The sequence below is a fragment of the Anneissia japonica genome, unplaced genomic scaffold (genome assembly GCF_011630105.1).
Source record: "Anneissia japonica isolate Jap-2015-1 unplaced genomic scaffold, ASM1163010v1 scaffold287711_len853857_cov187, whole genome shotgun sequence".
In the NCBI taxonomy this organism is placed as follows: Eukaryota; Metazoa; Echinodermata; class Crinoidea; order Comatulida; family Comatulidae; genus Anneissia; species Anneissia japonica.
Genome location: NW_022753410.1, coordinates 823876 through 826540, shown reverse-complemented (window position 1 = coordinate 826540; position 2665 = coordinate 823876). Strand labels below are relative to the sequence as shown.

The following is a 2665-nucleotide window of genomic DNA, read 5'->3' as shown; positions in this document are numbered from 1 at the left end:
ATCTACAAGCAGGCCTATATCTAGGCGTCAATTGATTTTTAACTTTATTCAAACTCATCCAAGACTTTGAAAAGCTTCCTGTTTCAACTTAAGGAGAGGTGAGCTATTACGCGAGAACTAACGACCTTCCCAGCAAACAATAATACGTTATGCTAACGTGACAATAACGTTACAGTTTTGTTTTGAAAACTTTATTTTGTAGAACCATAAATACATACTGAACAAAATTTCACAACGTTTGCACGTTCCTACAACGTTGTGTAAACGTTATTTTGTGACATACCTAACCACAACATTCGCCAAGAACGTTATAAGAACATAAACACGTGTTTTCCGGGTTTCTAAAGAAAATAACACGTGGCTTGACAACAGGATTCCATTTTCTGATAAGTTATTAATGTTTTGACACAGAACAGAGATATTCTTTCCACACCAGCAGAACACCCACAAGAGACTTAAAACAGACCCAAACCGGGACGTCCTATCGAAGTATGGGGGGGGGGATCTTTTCAGAGAGTTCGCACAAGGGTAACGTACAAGAGATGTTGACATAAAATGTACGCACTGAACTTCTTTATGCAGCATTGCAAGGGGCATTCAAGAAGAATCGATTGTAGAGTCTACTAATATGTAGAAAATACATACACATTTTATTTCTCCCTGACGAATTGTAGTTTATCTCCCCAACGCCGGGGTGGGGGAGGGGGAAGCTTTCCTCGACGGGGACCTTCTGTGGAAAAAAGTTTTCCACAGAAGTTCTTTTGTCCCAAACCTCCTTAAAACATTTCAAAATTAATTTGTAATTTCACTGTTCCCTGGTATTACAATGAAAACTGACATCGTCCAATCAGAAAACAGTACAAAAATTACGTCACATAGATTTGAAAATGCTTTTATTGAATTCTACGGGTATGAAAACCTCTAGATAAGTCTTGTATTCGCTCAGATTAGCTTCTGTAATGAGTACTTTATGTTGGCACGCTTTGACTTCAATCTGGCCCACTGTGCGCCGTCTGCTGACTGTAAAAACCATCGCAGTGCGGACAAAATCATCATAAACAATTTATCCGCGCTGCGCTCATCGTGTTGCGCTCTTTATGGAATCGAACTGGCCGACGATCGTCACCAGTTTGTAGGCCTACCCAGATTTTTTTTTTTTTTTTTTTTTTTTTTTTTTTGTGGTAATTTTGTCGAACAAAGAATTAACTCACACTAATACTGTAAGCAACACCGATGAGTCCGAAGGGAAAACAACAGCAGAGCGTCACAAGAATAGCCATCACTAAATAGTTTTCTGGTCTTGTTCTCTCCACAACCATACTTGTAAAAGGCTGTACATTATAGGAGCTGTGGCCGGCGGGTTGATTGTAGACTGGAGGAGCCTGATAAATCGCAATGTGATAGATATATTATCATTACCACACCTTCATCATTATCATCATCACCATTACCTTCATCATCATCATCATCATTCATCATCATCATCATCATCATCATCATCATCATCATCATCATCATCATCATCATCATCATCATTATCTACCAATGCCATTATAATTACAATTATCATTATTTTGATTATCATTCTTGTTTGGAGGGACTTTCACAGATAAAAGCCTCTATATACTGCACCACCTCACCTGTCATGGTTGGGGCAGCAGGTAATAATGATTATGGCACCTCTAGATAGCCGGGAATTGCACTCCCAGAATTAAAATTTGAATATAAAATTAATTTTTCTCCATGTTTTAAACATTGTGAAAATTTTAATGGTATAACACTTGTGATACCAAAGACTGGGCCACTTGAATCCGCCAGTGAATAATAACAACATTTAAATAGCAACGCAATAGCGTACCTGTGCCTGTGGGTTCGCTTGTGAATCATCTGAAACATAATAATAATAATGATAATAATAATAATAATAATAATAATAATAATAATAACGACAACAACAACAACAACAATAATAATAATAATAATAATAATAATAATAATAATAATAATAATAATAATAATAATAATAATAATAATAATAATAATAATAATAATAATAATAATAATAATAATAATATGTTATTATTAATACTATTATTGTCGGGAGATCGGCCCTCTGGAAAATCGTCTTAAAAATAAACAACCGATAATTTTTTTTATTTTTTTTTATCAATTCCGAAAACAACTTTACAATATGTGCCTCAAAAACATTTTTTTTTAAATTTTGAAATCCATCAACCTGAAATTTATCTTGAAAATAATCGAACTATAGGTACTTACTAGTTACCGTTTGCATTGTAATTGGCAAAGAGTGACTCTACACGAGAGACTGGTATGACTCTACACGAGAGACTGGTATTACTGGCGCCTTTGCAAAACATTCGTTTTTTAAACTTATTTTATAGGCTTTAGTAAATCCATGTGCATGCAAAACATTTCCAAAGCCCTGAGGATCAATCATGATGACAGTATGTAAAATTTTATTAAATACTTTAAGTTATATCCGGGACTGAGGTTTTCAAATTGTTTGATTTGATACTGTCACTCCAGATAAGCTTACGTTCAAATCCACATCAAGTAAACAAGCCAATGCTGCTGATGATGATCATCATGCCCTTCTCAAATAGCAGACCGTTTCAATACAGCAACATCAGTGTGACCTTAGTAA

The 2665-nt window shown here is 35.0% G+C and overlaps 1 protein-coding gene across 1 annotated transcript in view; it reads right to left on the bottom strand.

Moving 5' to 3' along the window:
- LOC117122896 (proline rich transmembrane protein 1B-like) overlaps nt 1-2360 on the bottom strand; it is a 4868-nt gene extending 2508 nt beyond the window's left edge. Inside the window, exons 1-3 of the mRNA XM_033268669.1 lie at nt 2278-2360; nt 1859-1887; nt 1212-1382 (exon numbers count right to left, since the gene is read on the bottom strand). Of these exons, the coding sequence (XP_033124560.1) occupies nt 1212-1382; nt 1859-1887; nt 2278-2293 (216 nt within the window). The 5' untranslated portion in view covers nt 2294-2360. The remainder of the gene's footprint in view (nt 1-1211; nt 1383-1858; nt 1888-2277) is intronic.
- Between the last annotated feature and the right edge of the window lie 305 nt (nt 2361-2665).